The sequence below is a fragment of the Aplidium turbinatum genome, chromosome 11 (assembly GCF_918807975.1).
Source record: "Aplidium turbinatum chromosome 11, kaAplTurb1.1, whole genome shotgun sequence".
In the NCBI taxonomy this organism is placed as follows: Eukaryota; Metazoa; Chordata; class Ascidiacea; order Aplousobranchia; family Polyclinidae; genus Aplidium; species Aplidium turbinatum.
In genome coordinates, this window is record NC_137482.1 from 19,877,376 (window position 1) to 19,896,951 (window position 19,576).

The window sequence follows — 19,576 nt, forward strand, 5'->3', positions numbered from 1 at the left end:
TTTGTAGCATAAAAACGATGTTAGGAAGTGTATTATAGTTATTGATCGTTTAAAGCCGATGTAAAGCCGCGATTTACTTACTTTGGATACTTGATGATAGGCTACTTCAATCTTGCAAAAATAAGTCATCGTATTAGTTAGTCAATTATTATCATTCTATGTAATACCTCATGAAGGCAAGTTGGCCATGGTGGCCAACGTACCCACCTACGAAATGGGCCAACTTTCCTGCATGGCAACCATATTGTAAAAACTAAAATTTATGTCAAACTATCGAGCTTCTAACAACGGTTTAACCGTCAAAGTGAGCCTTAATAACCACTCTAGCGCTGCACTCACTAAATAATAACCTTTTTTATATAGTAAGAAAAAACTCACTCGACATCTAAAAAATTCTAAAATCCAAAAATTTCAAAAATCATAATTTTTCATACAAAAGTTGTGCTCACATGTTTGTATTGCTTGCTAGAGCCTCCCAATCTGGTGATAAGGTAGTTTCAACAGCACTTTCTCAGTATGCGTACGATACGTAACAATAACTATTGTAGTTAAAAAATTATTTAGAGTGGGCCAACTTGCCTATTGGGCCAACTTACCTGAGTCTCCCCTACAGTGGATGCTCTGTTTATATTGAGAAGAATGCAGGAGGAATACCGAGAGAAGCAGAGAAAACTATATATGTGTTTCGTCGACTTAGAAAAGGCATTTGACAGAGTACCAAGGAAAGTGATGGAGTGGGCAATCAGGAAAAGAGGTATACCAGAGGTATTAGTGAGAGCTGTGATGTCTATGTATGAGGATGCAAGAACAAAAGTGAGAGTTGGATCAAATTATTCAAACAAGTTTTTTGTGAAGGTTGGTGTACACCAAGGATCAGTTTTGTCACCTCTGATATTTGCTATTGTGGTTGACGTTGTAACTGAAGGAGTGAGGGAGGGCTTATTGAGTGAAATTTTGTATGCAGACGACCTGGTCTTGACAAGTAATAGTATGGAGGGACTGGAGAGAAAGTTTGAGAAATGGAAAGAAGCATTTGAAACCAAGGGTATGAAGGTGAATCTTGAAAAAACAAAAGTGATGGTGAGTGGAGCAGAAGGAACAGTTGTTGAGAGCAAAGTAGATCCCTGTGGAATATGTGGCAAGAGAGTGATGAGAAATTCAATGCAATGCCAGGAATGTGGAAAGTGGGTACATGCAAGATGTGCTAATGTCAAGAGAGCCGCAACAAGATTGGCGAAGTGTTTTGTTTGTGGGAAATGCAGTAAAGGAAGGAATGAAGTGGAAGGCCATGATGATGAGTTCTGCCATGGCATCGAAACAGTGACAGACTTCTGTTATCTGGGTGATCGGATAGATGGAAGTGGTGGATGTGAAGCAGCGGTGACAACAAGGGCAAGATTGGGGTGGGCAAAGTTCAGGGAATGTGGGGAAATGTTGTATGGCAGAAAATTTTCACTAAGGATGAAAGGAAAAGTATATCGGAGCTGTGTGCGGCCTGCAATGCTATATGGTAGCGAGACATGGGTATTGAGAGAGAGAGTGAACTGGCAATCCTGAGAAGAACGGAAAGGTCAATGGTGAGAGCAATGTGTGGGGTGAAAACAAGAAGGGAAAAAAGGACTGAAGAATTGTTGGATATGCTAGAGATGAGAGAGACCATAGACCAAATGGCAAGGGCAAATGGAGTAAGATGGTATGGACATGTGATAAGGAGGGAGGAAGGAAGTTTTCTTAGAAAGGCACTAGATCTAAAGGTGGATGGGAAGAGGAAACGCGGTCGTCCAAGAAGAACGTGGAAACAACAAGTGAAGGATGAATTTAAAAAAATCGGACTGAAGGAGGAAGATGCAAGGGACAGGGTGAAATGGAGAAAAGGGATAAAAACAATTGCTGCTCGCAAACAATCGGCCACCCCCACTAGTGGGGAACAAACCGACAATGGATTATGATTATGATGATGATGATTGGCAAAAAAATAAGAATAATCATGTCCAAAGAAGCTCAAGAAGCAAAGTAGGCTACTTTTCTTTCACTGCCGACTCCACGACTCCACGCCAGACGAGCTTTCTATCCGCATTAGATATGTCAACAAAGACTTTACCACCATGGATCGCTTCCTTGGTTTTATAGCCAATGCAGGGCATAAGGCTGATGAAATGATGGAAGCAATTGTGAAAATGTTTGCAGAATATTCGTTGGATATTGAAAACTGTCGTGGACAGTCATATGACAACGCTTCCAACATGTCTGGCGTTTATAATGGCTTGCAAGATAAAGTTGTGGGAAAAAAATTCACTAGCCTAGTATTGTCCCTGTTCTGGACATTTTCTCAATCTGGTTGGAGAGCATGCTGCTCAATGTTGCAAGGAGTCTTTATTGAACAATTGACGACACTATCTGTTGAAGACATCAATCAAAAGGCTACTGACCTGGAGGAGTAGGCTTGAGAATCTTGAAAGTGAGTGCATACATCTCCGTTCATTTTTGCGATCATTTTCCTCGGATGAACTTACTGCTGGAAATATTACTTTTGCTGCGCTGGTGAATTTTCTTGTGAAAAGGCGACTGTAGGAAGTATGGTAGGCTATTCAAATGTTCTAGTGGCAATTAGAATGGTAGCCTACTTTGCACAATGGTCACCAATTGCAGTGCAGAACGATCATTCTCTATTTTAAAGCTAATCAAGAATGCACGGCGGTCTACGTTGAAGCATGATCACATGAATGATCTCACATTTTTTTAGCATTAACTCATCTTTACTTATTTCTACAGACTTTGAAGGAATTATTGATTTGTTAGCAAGAGAAAAAGCCCGCCGAAAGCGATTTTAAACAATTAGTTCATTATACAATGACATTCATTGATGTATTCAAATAAAAAGTGGAAATAACTTTTTTGTAAGGAATTGAAACTATAAATCGTAGCGCACCATCGAAAAATTTTTTTTTGGGGGGCAGCACTTTTCTTATCTGCCTAGGGCAGCACTTAGGCTAAATCCGGCCCTGCACACTGCCCTTTTTCCTCAACACTCGCCGTTCTGCTCTTGTGCTGTTTTAAAACAGCACATCGTTTGTGACGTCGTAGAGCCGTGAGTTTTCTTGAATTGCCAATACAATCAAATGTTTCTTTAGTTCTTAACCTTGTGCAAAATATTTCCGAGCACGCAGAGTTTCCAAATATAATTTACACTTATAACAGTCAGCAATTCTGTGAATAGAAAACATAAAATACATTAGTGGAGTTAAAGTCTGGAACGATCTCCCTAAACACATTACTGAAATCGAAACCTTTTCATTATTCAGCAGCAAGCTGAAAACCCATCTGCAAACAAAAAATCAAACCGATTAGCATACGTCTATTGTGCAATAGATACCACTTTTGTACATTTAATCTTTCAAGTACTACTGTTTGACACCTAGTATCTGCTTAGCTTATTACAACTGTCAATGTCGTACATCTGCCATCACCACCTAAAACTGTTCAATTTCAATAGGCTGCTTTAGATGCTAATATGTTACCAATGCAATAGCCTACGCCTTTAATTAGCCGAACTACGTATAATATAGGCTACTTGTTCACAGAACCTTATAACTCTTTGCTACTTTGTTGTGTAGATTTGTTTGACAAGAGTACTTCAACAATGAAGCTGTATCACTCTCCAGAAGTTTGGTTGGAAATTCATTTCAAAAAACTCCATCCCGCTCCGATACCGAAGTAACCCGCATGCCATCTAGACCATTTTCATATCATCTTCACTACATTTTCCATCATTCATGATCATCAGTTTAATATCATGCTCAAATAATAAGTTAATTAATCTAAATTCCTGTACCCATCAGTTATCAATTCCTATTCAACATCAAACCACTGTCGTTGCTGCGAACACTCCATTTTGCTTAAAACGATGCACTGTACAAGTGTACATAGTATTTTGTATATGTAATATGTTTAATATGTAAATAATATGTAATGTGTTTATTGTTTAATATGCCGTATGCTCATTGTTTATTTTTAAATGCTCGTGTTGTTGATTTTTCTTTTTTATATTGGTTGTAAGGTTCAGTCGTCCCCGCATGCAGTGCCGGTCTTAGGGAATTTCGGGCCCTGTGCGGAATATGATTTGCGGGCCCCAATGACAATGATCCAATTCAGTAGCCTAGCTAGGGATTTTGAAAGGGGAGGGGGTGGTTTCACGGTCGGCGGCGAAGCCTGACGGCGTGATCGCCGAAGACGGCACCCAGCGGCAGGGGGTCTGGGGGCCCTCTCCCAAAAAATTTTGAAAAATTACTTTGAATTTGGGGCATTCTGAGAGCATGTTCAAAATTTGGGTATGAATATTACTGTAAAATGGTGCTGTACGGTGGCATGGCAAAAGGATAAGATCATGCATTCTTGGGCATTTTTCGGAAATAAAGCTATGTTGAGTCTAGATGCAACCTATTTCATCCCCTGCAAAATTCGTACCCCGATTTCGTACCCTGAAATCGGAGTAACAAAATCAAATTTCGTCCCCTGAAAAGATCGAGAGAAATTTGAAATGTTTGCGGCAACTCCGATCAGCAACTTCGGCTATGTTGTTTTTTTTTCTCGATCTTTTCAGGGAACGAAATAGGTTGCACCCGTTGAGTCTTTCTTGTTGCTAATTCCTTTGTTGAATTTTTCCATTGGAAATGACAAAACTACCGCATTTTCTGAGTAAATTGCGGGCCCCCTAATTTGCGGGCCCTGTGCGATCGCACGGTTTGCACACCCCAAAGACCGGCACTGCCGCATGGTTTTATCAACTGGCACACCTCCAGTTGCTTTAGGTATGTGGAGCCAACTGGTTCTTCCAACCAATTCATCTACTTTAAACTGTTAGGTTTGGTGGCCGTGCTTAATTTACTTTCGTGTACGTAACCTTTAAATTTGCATCGCATGCACGTTTTAAACTTTTGTAGTTTTGCCACCTTTTCCTTTTGTTCCCGTTCACTATTTGTAACTTTATCATTGCTGTTGTTTTCCGACAAAGAAAAATAAATTGAATTGAATTGGAACGCTCAGATATTTGAGAAACTTTCATGAGAATGCTGCAGCACACACCAGCGAGCCGCACAGCCGCCTGAACTTGGTCATACGGACGGCTGCATTTTATTTGCTGTTGCGATTCTGCACCTCTGAACTGGGATGCTTAGCTAGTAAATTTTGCCAATTCAATTCATCAAAGGCCGCATCGGCTGCGATACAACGACTTCTTACTTATAGTCAACAATGATGTCTGACATATGCTTGATAAACTGGATGAAAATAATTTTTGGATAGGCTACAGACAAGAAGTAAAAAGCCTGAAAGCTCGTTGGAAACGTAAGATACCGGCAATTGATAGAGCAGTCTTCACAACAGTTTGGTTTGGTCAATATTGCTGGATAGCAAGCAGATTGGGATTTTAATGGTTCTTCCTGGTATCGTAATGAGACTCCAAGAGATGTCGCTTTTTGATTTAAAACCCGACCAGTTTATGCTGACACACTAAATAGACGTTGAATCGTGTACAAAATTGATTTTCTGACCAAGAGGTCGAGCTCGAAGCAAACAAAGACGCAAATTTAAAACACCGCACAAATGACTTATATGTATTATCAGTAGTTGCAAAACACAGCGCTACTGGCAGCTCAAAGCAAATCTGTCGCGACCATTCATCGGATTTCTCCAAGAAAAATTTCATTATAACTTACTCATGCAGTGAGCTTGAATGAACGCATAATAATTTCAAGTTTGAGAAGAAAGGAGAGAGCAACAGTATTGAGAATTGAGATAGCAAACAACTTCTTTAAAGTTATATGATCAAATGGTGCAAAAGCGAAAAACAAAGTCTATGTACAACACAGCATTTAAAAGGCACTTGAACAAAGCAAACCGAAAACTATGGCAAACATCGTAAAATTGTCTAAATGAATGATAAATAGAGTACAGAAAGTACTTCCTTATGGACAAAGAATAACCAACAAATGGATACGAAAACGACGTACTATTTAAATTAATATTTCAATATGCTTGCAAAGCCATGAAAGATATCTATGGTTCAAAGACAATCATCAGGGAACATTTCTCAGTTGTCTCTGGCCCCAATACTCCTCCAAATCGAATGGCTGAAAATCTAAAAGACAAAAATCTCACTGAAATGAGCAGCAAGAATCTTTGGATCTACTGGACTTTCGGATGAAGAGGCTTGAAAGCTATTCTCCGGCCTACTGCAACTCATTTGAGCACATCACAGTTCACTTTCTACGACTTTTCATAGGAACTTTTTAAATTTTTATTGATTTTTGAGATATTTGTCAACGTGCATTGGTAAGCTTACCTGAAAGAAACTAGGCTATGTCTGAAAAAATTCATGTCAAACTTGATTGATTGAACCTTTATCCTCGGACTGGGAAAGCTTCTTGCAGAGCTTAATCCTGGTAGTTTCGCATACTTGTAGAGGCCTTAAATGCCGTTGAATGGAGAGCAGTCCTTAACGTACGTTGCTCAAGCGCACACCCCGAGAGTCGAACCAGCGCCGCTTGATCTTGAAGTTTCTTCGTTTCAGAAATCATGCGCAAACCAACCGAGCTATCGGGGCGGGTGAATTTATCTTCGTGTTTTAAGCCGAACATTCGGATTTGTTTTTGTTCAAAACAAGATTGTTTTGTGGAAGCAGTTTTTTAATTAAAAAGTTTTAGGTTTCTAAACTACCCTTCAAACCGGAATGGCCCGTTTCGGTAAGTCCGATTCGGTGAGTCCGATTCGGTGAGTCCGATTCGGTGAGTCCGATTCGGTTAGTCCGATTCGGTGAGTCCGATCCCTTAACGGGAGATTTTTTCAATTTTTTTTTTAAATTATCGGGTACCGTAGCTCAATTATCATTGCCGTTTTAAGGTTAGGGGTTAGAGGTTAAGGTTAGGGGTTAGAAGTTAGGAACTCACCGAATCAGACTCACCGAATCGGACTCACCGAATCGGACTCACCGAATAGTAGCAGACCCCTTCAAACAGTAGCAACGTAATGTCTACTATACTTACAGTGGCTAGTGTTGCACTTGTAGGCTGGTAATTTTTCAAAGATGTTCGTGCACTTACCTTGCAATTTTGGGTTAGGAATCCTTTCAACATATTCAGACGTATCTAAAAAAACAATTATAATTTTAAAACGTTAACTAAAAACACAACATTAAAAAAGTATAGAAGTGACTGGAACTATCACAGCCATTGAAATCGGTCTTTTTTACATTGATTTAGAGTAGGTAGACGTTGAATCAATGTGAAAAGAAGCGGTTTTATTAGCTAGGTTCAGTCAAGCGCTACTCTGCAAACAAACTTTTTAAACACCAGAAATATGAAAATTGTACATCATCGCTTGGAGCATGCACTTGTGAATTGCCATTGAAAACCTCCATTTAATCCATCTTTCCGAAACGATAATTTGCTTTGAAGCAAAATGAATCTTGACATAAAAAACAGCATTGTCTGTTGTCTGAACTGATAAATTGAATTCTCTTTCATTGATTTAGCGTCTGTAGTTGTTAAATCAGTGAAAAAAGAAGCAATTTTGTGAGGTGAGACGGAACTTGGCATTGGGAAAAGTTTCTTCTCCAGCAATAAAACGATTTTTGCAACCTCCTCCAATAGATATTGAAAATTACAAGTGCACTTGAGAATGAGATCCAACAAATTGCTTCATGCACATACACTAATGCTGTGCAAAATAAACGAAAAGATGCCATAAGTTGCAATAAATTTCAAGTCTATCGCAAAATGGGAGCTCTTCATACAGCTGTAATCATGACAGCGACATCACGAGCACAGCAGTGGTATGACCTGAGAACGAGGTCTGTGTTTCTTCGTATACCAATTTACTGCATTAGAAAAACCATAAAACAAATCATCGACTCGAACAAAACGTATTGACTAAAAAAAAGGCTGACCGGCCGAAGTATTTGTAATGTGCAGGTCGCTGCAGCAGATGGACTGTTTTGACCTGTAGACACCTAAAATATACAATTTTCCCTACAAACCAGTTTACTGCAATCCTTGTGACCCTTCTAGCACTCAGACAGAGACATAGCACTCAGAATCTTGCTTTGAACTTTGTTTGGTACGGTAATTACAGTAAAAGAAAAAAAATGGCAGCGGTGGAAATCGAACCCACGTCGTCAAACTATTATCTCCCAAACCATTATGCCAATCTGTAGATGCCGAATCGTTCGTTGAATTTACATATTAGAAAGTTCCGAGAAAGACGCTCACAATATCACGCGGTTGCTGCAGCGACCTGCAGATTATAAATACGCGACCGGTCCACCACCGAAATTAAGTCATGAATAGTACGCAGAGTAAAGCTGCAGAATAACGACACCCGCAACAAAAATCAAACTCGAAACTAACAGTAATGATGAAACCCATCCCATACCCTTACCAAAACATACTAATCCTAAACTCTGGAAGATTCAGCTTAAGAAAACTTTATCTTGATTGAAAACGTGCCATTCAGAGCATTTAGTCACACTCACAACAGATAGATGTAATGCGGCATGTAACAAAACGGGTAACGCAAAAGTACGTATGTATACCGATGTTGCGGTCGCAAGAAGGCAATTAAGCAGATAAGCACTCTATGGCATTCCAATTCTAAGAACGGCAGAAAACAAAGACGTCGTGAGGAAACAAAAAATGACCTATAGATGGAAAGCTTGCAGGAGCTACACAGACTTAGAAACAACAATAAGTATGGGAAGAGACGTCGATAAACGTAAAAAAAAACGACATAAATACAAAAAGCTCGCAGGAGCTACACGCGCAATCACATAAGAGGATGAAATGACCATTTTACAATGCATGTGAGACCAAACAGCCTGGTAATCATTTGTAATAATAAATTCCTTACCGCTTCCATTTCTGTTTAAATCGGCTTTCACCTTCTCCCATTCTAAAAACGTAAAAATAATGATAATTGCACAATTTGCACATATTTCAGCACTTCGCCTGTTTATTAATTTTTACCACCACAGTCTCACAGAGTATTAAAAAGATAAATATCATATTTAAGTGGTTTGTTGATACGACGTGGTACCATTTTTTTTTCTCAAACTGGTTTGAAGCTAGGGGCCTGTATTTCAATAGAATCTGGAGCCAGAAGTAAAAAATAGCTCCAGTTGATTTGTTATTTGACATGACTAAACGGGTCTGCTACTATTCGGCGAGAGCCCTTTTCGGCAATTTTTTTAATTTTTTTTTTTAATTATTGGGTACCGTAGCCTAATTATCATTGCCGCTTTTGCATCGTTTTAACGACGCTAAACCTTAAAATAAGACCCTAACCCCCAACTCTAACACCTTACCCCAACCCCTAACCCTAAAACGGCAATGATAATTAGGCTACGGTACCCGATAATTTAAAAAAAAATTCAAAAAATCGCCGAATAGGGAACTCGCCGAAAAGGGCTCTCGCCGAATAGGGCACTCGCCGAATCGGACCCGCCAAAACGGGCCATTCCGTGACTAAACAATGACTCTTCAAATGGAGGTGTTATATCAAGAAAAGGATTGAAAACAAACTGTTCCAACCCATTTGAATGCAATAAACAGGAGGTCGCATGCATTATTATCTACGGATACATTAACCTAATGTTGTTGGCTCCAGTTTGTGTCCAAGTATTGGTTTTGTCTTCCTTTTAGGATATAATGCATGAAGTTAATGCTTAATGTGACTTTGATGACTCAGTGTGTGGATGAACAGACATGGACCAAAGTCGCATGGTTAATGGTTATATGGGGTGGGGATTGGGGTTGGTTTAATTTTTCGTTTTTTAGTCTTGTGCTTCTTTTCAGCCTGTTGCTTTCTGGGATTATCGAAATGCTCCATGCCATAGGCTACCTAGTTTCCTGAACCCAATGTAACCGTACTTAAACATTAATGTTTTTCACACAAATAAGTAATTTGGTTGCTATTTGTTTACTCTTGGACAGTTAGGTTGAAGTTAGCACACCACTGGCACTAAGCTACAGAGTCGAAGACATGTTTCAGAAATTTTACATGATTTTGGACATGCAGTTTTTGCATATACGGTACCTTTAGAGTTTAGACTGAAGAGATACCTGGTTCATTTTTATATACAGGGTGACCCAAAAAGATTCGTACCCATTAGAGTGGTTCAAAAAAATACAATTTTCTCAGAATCTTCCTCCACAAGGCTTAAAATGTGCCATTTCCCCATAGAAGTGCCCTTGCAAAAAATTAGACTGATTGGAAGTCGTTTAAAGGTCAATCAGATTTTCACTTTTTTACCACATTCTGCCTATGTCAAACCCTATAGCACACAGGCCGATATAGTGTACAAGAATTACAGAAGGGGAAATGCCCGCTATCATCTTGAAAACCACAGCAGAGAATGAGCTAGACTTCTAAATGATGCAGAATTAAACTTAGTGTGTATGTAAACAGATTTATTAACTTAACACCCAACAAAGCAAAAATCTTATTTCCATACTAAACTATCGGCAATTCGGCATCTACCATTATTATTGAAAAACACTCGAAACCGGCATTAGTCTCATCAGTCATCACTTCAATCATTTTCATGAGACTCAGAAACAGTACCAGTACCTACTGCAGTTAGTAAGCATCTACAGGAAAAGGTTTCCGGTGCCAACCAAAGCAACCCTTAATCTCAACAAAGCCTGAAATGAGACTGTGACGAAAACAGTGGCCGAATGTCATATCTGATTTAACACCACAGTCCTTGATGCTAACATTGTATTTTAATTCATTTATCGTGATATGGATGTCTCTTTGTGATAAAAGGAAAATTGTATTATGTTTAAACTTATTTAACCTATCAAAATAATTGAAGTGATGACTGATGAGACTACTGCTGGTTTCGAGTGTTTTTCAATAAAAATGGTAGATGCCGAATTGCCGATAGTTTAGTATGAAAATAAGATTTTTGCTTTGTTGGGTGTTAAGTTAATAAATCTGTTTACATACACACGAAGTTTAATTATGCATCATATAGAAGTCTAGCTCATTCTCTGCTGTGGTTTTCAAAACAATAGGGGGCATTCCCTCTCTGTAAGTCTTGCACACAATATCGGCCTGTGTGCGATAGGGTTTGGCATAGGCAGAATGTGGTAAAAAAGTGAAAATCTGATTGACCTCTAAACGACTTCCAATCAGTCTAATTTTTTGCAAGGGCACTTCTATGGGAAAATGGCACATTTTAAGCCTTGTGGAGAAAGATTCCGAGAAAATTGTGTTTTTTTGAACCACTCTAGTACCCATGTTTTATTCGATTTTCTCACATTTGAAACACATCTTGGGAAAGCCATAAATTGACTAAAAATTGACAGAAAAAGCTAAAACTCTGGTCAATGGTCTTCCATAAACTGAATAATGTGTGATTGTAATTTGAAATAAATAGCTTTTCAATCGAAGTCACAATTGAAATTTTCATGGGTACAAATCTTTTTGGGTCACCCTGTATATGCAAAAACATGCTAATTACCTTATGCAATATGTATGTACTGTAAACATTTAAACTACCCGGTATTGTCATCTACCATACCTTCGCTGAGCAGTGCCACATTATCCCGATGATGTGAAGTAATAGGGTCGGTTGAGTTATTAACAGAAGCAGAATTCCTGCTAACAGGTTTGTTTGCAAAGGTAACTCTTTGTGAACTGAAAGAAAATGACACATCAAGTGACAATGAGAACTAAGTAGATCGAACATTGCATTACCGTAAAATAAATGATAGTAACAATCACTTTTGGTTTAAAATGCCAACATTGACTGCAGTCTCCTTGCAACGACATAGATAAACAAAAAATATCTATTTGCAAACTGCCTTTTTCTACATAACTCACTCAGTGACGAATAATATTACTAAGACAGAAAAACATATACATGAAAGTAATTCGTAATAAGTTGAGATCCAGAAAAATGAGTCAAAAAAAAGTTAGGCCTATATACTTGTAACGTTTTGCAATCATGATTGACTTTCAGTGTTGTTGAAAATATTTAAATTTTAATACGATACGATTGAGACTTTAAGTATGGCAATCTTAACAATGGTATAAATTAGCTTGTGATTAGTGTTTCCAATTTCAGACAGACTTTGAAAACATAACTTTCTTCAAATATGCATTAGTCAAACAAGGGAAGTTAAGAGTAACAAACGCAACATAAAGTTGAATTCTCACCCCATGCCACTATTTGCAGACCACTGGCTATTTCTCTCAGAAGTCAGCAGTTTTTCTGCAACATAAATTTCTCAAGTTTTTTAAGAGCGTCGCACTATGATTCTGTTTCGTACCTAAACTTATTTGTGGTTATGAAATGCTTAACACTGGAATTATATACCAGAGCGGTCATTTTGATTAGTTTTCATTTTTAATCTATTATATCTCTGCATAGTGCTTAGGTAACTGTTAGAATATTGAAACTTTCTGACTTTTCCTAAGTCTTGATCAACTTTTAGCATGTAAATTTTTATTACAAAAACAATAAGCAGTAAGCAAACAGGTTGACGGGAAACGATTTACCTTACTGTAAATTACCGTCAATGGTCATTTTGACTGTAAAGCAAATTTTGCAAATTTAAAATTTTCCATGATTAAAATTGCCTTAACAATAGTCTTTTGTTGTGGTATTGCTTCAAAACGACCATGCAACAATAACTACAGTAGCCTAGCTGGCAAAAGTTAGTGACTAGATAGTTCATAAATCATAATTTTGAATTATTTGCAAAATGTTGAAAACACAACGACTCTCTATCTAGCTTGGCTGAAAGTGATTGCGGAAGATGATTTGGGTGGTGAAAGTGAATATCAGGACTTCCAACATGGGTCGGCAAATTCAGACTAGGTTCAACTTGCATAGGAGGTGATTGCTTCAGATGAGTAAAATTCAGAGACTGCATAGTGTATATATAATACAGATGAAATCGGTTAATAGTATTAGTCATTTGCCGGATGGTTTGATACAATTATCTGATTGATATTGTCTTTAACCAGATGTTAGTAAGCAAAGACAGTGATATAATTGAATGAATGAACAATTGAACAGTGCAAACCAGAAGCAAATCCTGATACACTTATATATCTGATAACTGCAGACAGTGCACACCGTTTCGACCTTCCGGTCTCCTCAGTGCAGTAGTATCGGTATCTGATATATTCCTTTAACCCATTCACGGCCGGTGTCCTTTTAAAAGGACATCGTTTTGAATGACTCAGTATTGCATCATCCTATTTTGATTGAATCATTTTGGACTTGCTAGTAGTTGTTTAAGGTCTGTTTTGGAAGGTGCTGATAAATATTTGAAAACAGCGTACTTTTTCTGAATTTTGTAAAAGTTTAAAGATTTAAGTTTTTGGCAGCCGATTGTAGCATCGAATAGACAGCGATAGACACGTGTTTCGCCCATGAGGCTGGGCTCATCAGTATCGCACCGTATTCTTGCCACTTGAGTAATCGACCGCCGCTAATTTCTTAGAAATTTCTTCACAGTTTAAAGATTGTTGAAAAATGAGAAGAGCCGGAAGAGGTGAAGTGAGAAGGAACGTACAAGTTTTATTGCCTATTAGTAATAGATATGAATTATGTCTCTTCATAGTTTAACACTCTATAATATTGTGCTTCCTACTACACTGTAATTTGTGTAAGGTTTTGCTTTTTTTGTTTGTTTATTTTGCTTTATATTTATGGTTGCCTTTTAAAAGGACACCGGCCACATAGCCAAATTTTTTTGGCTGTTTGTTACACTGTCAAACGATATTGAACATTGTATAAAAGCAGCACATTGTGCCTATGGAAAACTTAACGTGTTTTCAACAACCATGCTATATCTATCCGCAAAAAAAATTATGGTCCTCCGGGCAGTCGTTCTATCCACCCTTCTCTATGCTTGTGAAACCTGGACATTAGCCTATGCCGCCGTGACATCAAACGTCTTGAAAATTTCTAGCAGAGGAAACTGAGGCAAATGCTAGGCACTCGTTGGGAAGATTGTCTCACCAACGATGCAATCCTTGATCGCGCTAGGTTACCCAGTTCAGAAGCCACGATATTGCAACACCGCCTTCGCTAGACAAGACATGTCATGCAAATGGACCCAACAAAGCTTCCACGAATAATGCTTTATGGTGAACTACAGACAGGAAAAAGACCCCCCCGAAAGACCAAAAATGAGATACAAAGATCAGCTGAAAGTCTCTCTCAACCATGCAAACATTGATCTGGATTCATGGGAACAACTTGCTAGTGACAGACCACTATAGAGAAAAAGATCTAGGGAAGGCACGGAAATTTTTGAAAAAAAAAACAGGATACAAAAAGCCAAAGAAAAACGAAACTCTAGAAAAGCTAAAACTACCACGTCCCCCACCCTCCATACAATGTGACTTTTGCCCACGTCTTTTGCATCATAGACTGGGCCTCCAAAGCCATATAACAAAATCACCATCCAAAGCCAAATTCGATTTGACGACGAAATCAATGCTCGGACACGAGCTGGAGCCGACAACAACGAGTGTCAGAGGCGTAGCCTATAGCTAGGGTTCGTGCAGCCGGGGCGGACCATGATTTTTCTACCCCTGATCGCGTTAAGTAGGAGCCAGCAAATAGAATGCGAGCCAAATCCGTTTCAAAAAAGATTTTTACTATGATTTTTCGTTTACAATTAAAAATTCTGCCACCCACAAGCTGCCGACCGGGGGGAGGGGAACTGCCTACTGAGGGTACCTCCCTCCCACTAGCTACACCGGTGGTTACCGTGAATATAATATCTTTATATGTTGATACAATAATTTTGAAACGCCTTCAAAAAAGATCTGACAAATTTCTACCGAAACAAACACCTGCTTCAGTTAAGGTATGGCGAGATTTATATTTGACCATGTGGCCGGTGTCCTTTTAAAAGGCAAACAAAAAAATGCATCAAAAAAGCAAAATCACCAGATTTTTTTGATCTAATCAAAAAGTCATGACAATGCAACTTTGTGGCTGAAATATCACCTAAAAAGAGCAACGGGAACTTGTGGCGGCTTTTAATGGGTTAACTGGGATACGTTAAACCGACGGTGTTACTTTACATTACATAGGATTTGGTTTGGGATTTCAGATTTTGACAGAACAAAACAATTGCTATGTGTAAGCAGCATACGCTTAACCGATTTCATCCATATTGATAACCTGGAGAAAATGGATTCTAGATTATGCCAACTTGTCAGTGGCAGTAATGATTCAAGTTGTACAAGTGCAGTAGCCTATAAGCGCAAGGTGGTGGACTTGTTTCAATAACAGCAAAAATTGGATTGGTGGCTAAAAGCGGAATAAAATGGAAATACATAAATTTTTTATTAGAATTGAAGGATAGACTACAAGCTTAAAACATACAGTAAACTACGGTTGCTTAATGCTTATATATACAGTAGGCCAATTTCAGGATACGCTATTGCAATGGCGCCTAAAAAGCTTACATTTATGTGGATTTAATTCATTTTGAGGTATAGGGCAACTACAAATGTTAAAAGAAACTTATATATAGCATAAAATAAAGCTAAATTGTGAGAATTTTCTTCCGTACTACACAAACGGTCATTTTGACCGTTTGCGGTAATTATAGTGCATTCTAATTATAGTTCCTCACGTGCATTTAAACTCAATATTACAAAACTGTAACGATTGATTATGATTTAAAATTGCATACCACAATTCTAATTCACTTCATCGCAAGACAGCTGAAGGCTGGAAACACTGACAAATCAATAAAAATTACTGAAATTGCTATCGCTAGTTGTGTCACAAGTTCAAAAAACTTTCAAAAGGCGTTGCAACAAAAAAAGTTTGAAAACCACCGACTTATACAAATCATATGCAGCAGACAACTACATTAGTCATAAGTTTTTTTTAAAGCTTATGTGACACTTAAGTTTCAAAGGGTGTCTTTAGATGGGGTGCAACCTAATTCGTACCCTCATTTCGTACCATGAAAAGATCGAGAAAAAAAATAGCACAAAAGCCGAAGTCGCTGATTGCAACAAAGCTGAAGTTGCTAATCAGAGTTTCCGCAAAAATTTTAAAGTTAGGGTTAAGCGGAAACTCCAATCCGTGTGCTATTTTGGCTTTTTATAATTTTTTTCTCGATTTTTTCAGGGTACAAATTAGGTTGCATCCCTTTAAATGTCACAAACCTTGTACAGCTGAACTGATAGCTATGAGGTTTTCTCCGCCTACATAGAATAGCCTAGATAAACTAGACAGCATTGGTAATTGTAAAAGGCTCCCATGGTGGCAGCATAGAATTTTTCTCAGCATGCATAGAACTGATAGGCTAGGTTGCAGTTATGATTGTAAAAGATTCATATTGGGAAAGATAGAATTTTCCATAGATCAAAGGTAATGAAGCTAAGATTATGCTTGAGACTTTAGACTTAGCTTTAAAAAAATCTCATAGCTATCAATTGAATTGTAAAATATATGCTAGGTTTGTAACATTTAAAGACGCCTAAGTTTCAAATAATTTAGATAATATTGGGATCCAACTATAACCATTAACCACTTCAAAGGCAAATTTACGACTCATATACTCTCCATTAGAGCTCGACCGATATATCGGTCAGCCAATATATATCGGCCGATATCAGGTGAGGTGCGAGACAACGCTCTAGTACTCTTGATATTAGCACAATTAGCACATCTCCACAGGACATTTGCTATGCATTCTGAACATAGGTTACAGCCAAATGGAACCTTACTTAATCTGTTATCTTTCGCAATTACTTCTACTGGGGATGGATTGGTCGTGTGGCACGTATGAGACAACACTCTACTATATGAATACATTTTTATAGGGCATATGAACCCTGGCTACAAGTTGCAAGCATAATGGTGCAACTTAGCTCGTTATTAAACCTAGTCGCGGTTTTGACGGAAAACTAAGTTACTCTTCACTCAAGCCTACCACCTGCTTGAATATAGGCTACGGTATATTTTGTACTGATGTTCAGTGTAGTTATTATTTGACTCACTAAAAGTGAACTCAGTCATGTTCTTAAACTCGAATAATTTATTGATAAAGTTTTCGCCGACGCAAACCTGGACTAACAACAAATAAATACCGAACACGCGCATTAAAATACAATATATTTTTCTGTTCAATATAACATTTTGTGTGAAAAGCATTGCTCTACCTGCCAAGCTGATACAATCTACAGACTTTACTAGGAATAGCACCTAAATGAACAGGCGCCACAGTGCTCCGCACCTAAATATCCAGACGCCACAGTGTGCGCGCCTATTTGACCAGCGCCTAACTGTCTGCGCCTAAAAGACTTGCTCCCAGAATCGATGGGAGTACCGGTGCACTTCTACACTAGCCACGCGCAACTTATTTCAAGTCTTACGTCACAATGTTTGGCTTTGATCTCCGAGTGATATTGATAAGGCAAGATTTGTTACAAAATTAGATCATACGAGTAGGCTATCACAGCAAGATGCAGCAAAATTTGTCAAGTTTTGGTATTACAATAAGAAAGAAAAGGCCCAGGGAAAATTAACTTTTGCTCATATGACATGCAAAAATAAACCCAAAGAAAAAATCCTAGTGAAACTTTGCACAGAAGAAAATAGTAGCGTCATTGTAGAAGTTGCAAAAATAAACCCCAAAAAAAAGCCTAGTGAAACTTTGCACAGAAGAAAATAGTAGCGTCATTGTAGAAGTTTTCCGACCCGTGCCCAGAGCATTGTGACGCAAGAAGCCACACGACCTCGTTCGGTAGAAGTTAATCAGTTATGCAGCATATTGCAGCTACACGGCGCTTTGACTCTCCAAGCACACCTCATTGGTCTGATGAATGCCTTCGCTGAAATTTTAAAAAGCCTTACAAACCGTAGCCATACCTCTTAAATGGCGAAGAATTCCGAACAAACACGTTTGTCCGCCGTCAGCAAAAACGAATTTCGAGGCCTGGGTTGTTTCTTTTCTGTTTGGTGTTTTTTTGTGATTAGTGTTGAGAATGATTTTTCCATTACAGCAACTAATGCATAAACTTTCTTGGACTGGTTTGTTGCTTAATAACTTTGTTGGTAACAAACTTTTCGTAGCTGATATTACATCAGCCGATAGCCTATATATCGGTATCGGCCTAAAAATTTCATAAATATCGGTATCAGCCTGAAAAAGTGACATCGGTCGAGCTCTACTCTCCATAGACAAAAAATAGAACATCTATTAACATCATTTATATGTCGATATCAAAATTTTGCAGAAACTCTGATTAGCGATTTAGACGGTATTCCATTTTATCTCAATTTTTAAGGGGGAAAGTCTTCAATGGATGAATTAGTTGCCATCCATATGAGTAGCCTACTTCAATATGACTTATATATAAGTTATATATAACAAACTAATTTAACCACGCTCTATCATAAGACTAACCTCGTCGATGATTTGTAGCTGATTTTATTTTGCTTTGAGTTGACTGCTTAGTTGACAGGAGCATCTTTATTTATAAGCATTATAAAAACCAAAGTAAAAAAGTTACAATCAAGTTAAAAACTGACAACGACAATTAGTATGATATATAACAAAAACAGAAAAGAACTTTCAATATTCATCAAATTGCATTTCATTTCTCAGCATATTGCACCAAAACCATTGTTAATTGAATTTTTACAATTGTGGAAAAGAAAACAGCTACAGTAAACAAGCCTGGTTCTCGTCGAAGAAACCCACTATGAATTGATTTAATTGTTACCCTTGGACTGGGAAATCTTCTTTAAAAAGAGCTTAATCCTGATAGTTTTGCCTGCTTGAAGAGGCTTTGAACCACTGGCACGGGCCCAGTCACCGAGATTGACAGAGTAAAATTTCCAAAAGTTGAAGTGTTGTTGCCGGGGAATTACTTCATCTACTACTAGGTGCCGCTGAATAGAGAGAGGGCTATCCTTAATCTTGAAGCTTTTTTGTTCAATAAGTGACCCGTTAACCAACTGAGCCATCGGGGCGGATTGATTCATCTACCCGGCTGGCAGCATGTGTCTGTTAGTTACTATTGTTACTTGCTACACTAAGCTACCGAAAAATAGTTTGTTAATTTGAAAGGTTTAAAGAATACACAATCATGGTTATTGAAACGCAATACTTGCTGTGCTGTCTTGAACGGTAGCCACTTTAACAAGTCGAAATTCTGCCACTAAAAGTGACTATACTAGAATGAAACCGCCAACCAATCATAAGCTACGGTTTAAGTGACGTAAGAAATGGCGAAAAGAAGATGATAAAAAGCAAATTAAGTGATGGATTTTTTGTCAACTGGTTGGCTTAGGGCTAGAAAGTAGTCATTTCATTGACGCGGGTTCGATTCCCACTACTGCTATTGCTCTTTTTCTTCTGTAATTACCAAATAAAGTTCAAAACAAGCATTACCGGTAACTCTTCTGGATGAGTGCTAGAAGGATCATAATTGAACGGTAGCCTCTTATAACATGTTCTGAGTGGATTGGTTGGCGGTTGCATTGTAGTCATTCGCAGTGGCAGAATTTCGACTTATTAAAGTG

At 38.2% G+C, this 19,576-nt stretch overlaps 1 protein-coding gene across 1 annotated transcript; it reads right to left on the minus strand.

The window, feature by feature from the left end:
- Nucleotides 1-5,520: 5,520 nt before the first annotated feature.
- Nucleotides 5,521-18,594, minus strand: LOC145780072 (mapk-regulated corepressor-interacting protein 1-like). The gene is made up of 6 exons (XM_082591783.1): nucleotides 18,456-18,594; nucleotides 12,217-12,271; nucleotides 11,579-11,694; nucleotides 8,902-8,943; nucleotides 7,098-7,142; nucleotides 5,521-6,136 (listed from the first exon to the last, which is right to left on the minus strand). Exons 1-6 carry the CDS (start codon nucleotides 18,517-18,519, stop codon nucleotides 6,075-6,077), a joined length of 384 nt encoding a protein of 127 aa, XP_082447909.1. The 5' UTR covers nucleotides 18,520-18,594; the 3' UTR covers nucleotides 5,521-6,074.
- Between the last annotated feature and the right edge of the window lie 982 nt (nucleotides 18,595-19,576).

What these genes read in the sequence shown, in the direction of transcription:
- LOC145780072 (XM_082591783.1), bottom strand. Translation starts at nt 18,519, where the DNA reads ATGCTCCTGTCAACTAAGCAGTCAACTCAAAGCAAAATAAAATCAGCT. An exon ending in TGTGGCACTGCTCAGCGAAG is followed by an intron (nt 8,944 to 11,578) that starts GTATGGTAGATG and finishes TTACGTTTTTAG; the next exon opens with AATGGGAGAAGGTGAAAGCC. An exon ending in TTTAAACAGAAATGGAAGCG is followed by an intron (nt 7,143 to 8,901) that starts GTAAGGAATTTA and finishes TTGTTTTTTTAG; the next exon opens with ATACGTCTGAATATGTTGAA.